This window comes from Penaeus monodon, chromosome 32, assembly GCF_015228065.2.
Source record: "Penaeus monodon isolate SGIC_2016 chromosome 32, NSTDA_Pmon_1, whole genome shotgun sequence".
Taxonomy (NCBI): Eukaryota; Metazoa; Arthropoda; class Malacostraca; order Decapoda; family Penaeidae; genus Penaeus; species Penaeus monodon.
Window position 1 is genome coordinate 6,952,027 of NC_051417.1, and position 249 is coordinate 6,952,275.

The following is a 249-nucleotide window of genomic DNA, read 5'->3' on the forward strand; positions in this document are numbered from 1 at the left end:
TTTGCAACTTTATTTTTCAATTGATAAACACTTTTTCATTCCCATTTTGCCATTCCAGGACAAAGAAAGAAAAATTAGCAGTAGGACAAAGAATCCGCCCCATTCTCTGTACAATGCTAACAGTGATGACTCGGATACCCTGGAGGACCTTATGCAAATGCTGCTAGAGATGCAAAAATGCTTTACTGAGGTTAGTGTCATTTCTTGTGTGTAAGTTGCATGCTGTGTTAACGTTTGAAGGAGGATGAT

At 38.6% G+C, this 249-nt stretch overlaps 1 protein-coding gene across 1 annotated transcript in view; it reads left to right on the forward strand.

The window, feature by feature from the left end:
* LOC119593401 overlaps positions 1–249 on the forward strand; it is a gene marked incomplete at its 3' end in the record, with an annotated part of 20,365 nt that overhangs the window by 3,986 nt on the left and 16,130 nt on the right. Inside the window, 1 exon segment of the mRNA XM_037942330.1 lies at positions 59–190. Within this exon segment, the coding sequence (XP_037798258.1) occupies positions 59–190 (132 nt within the window).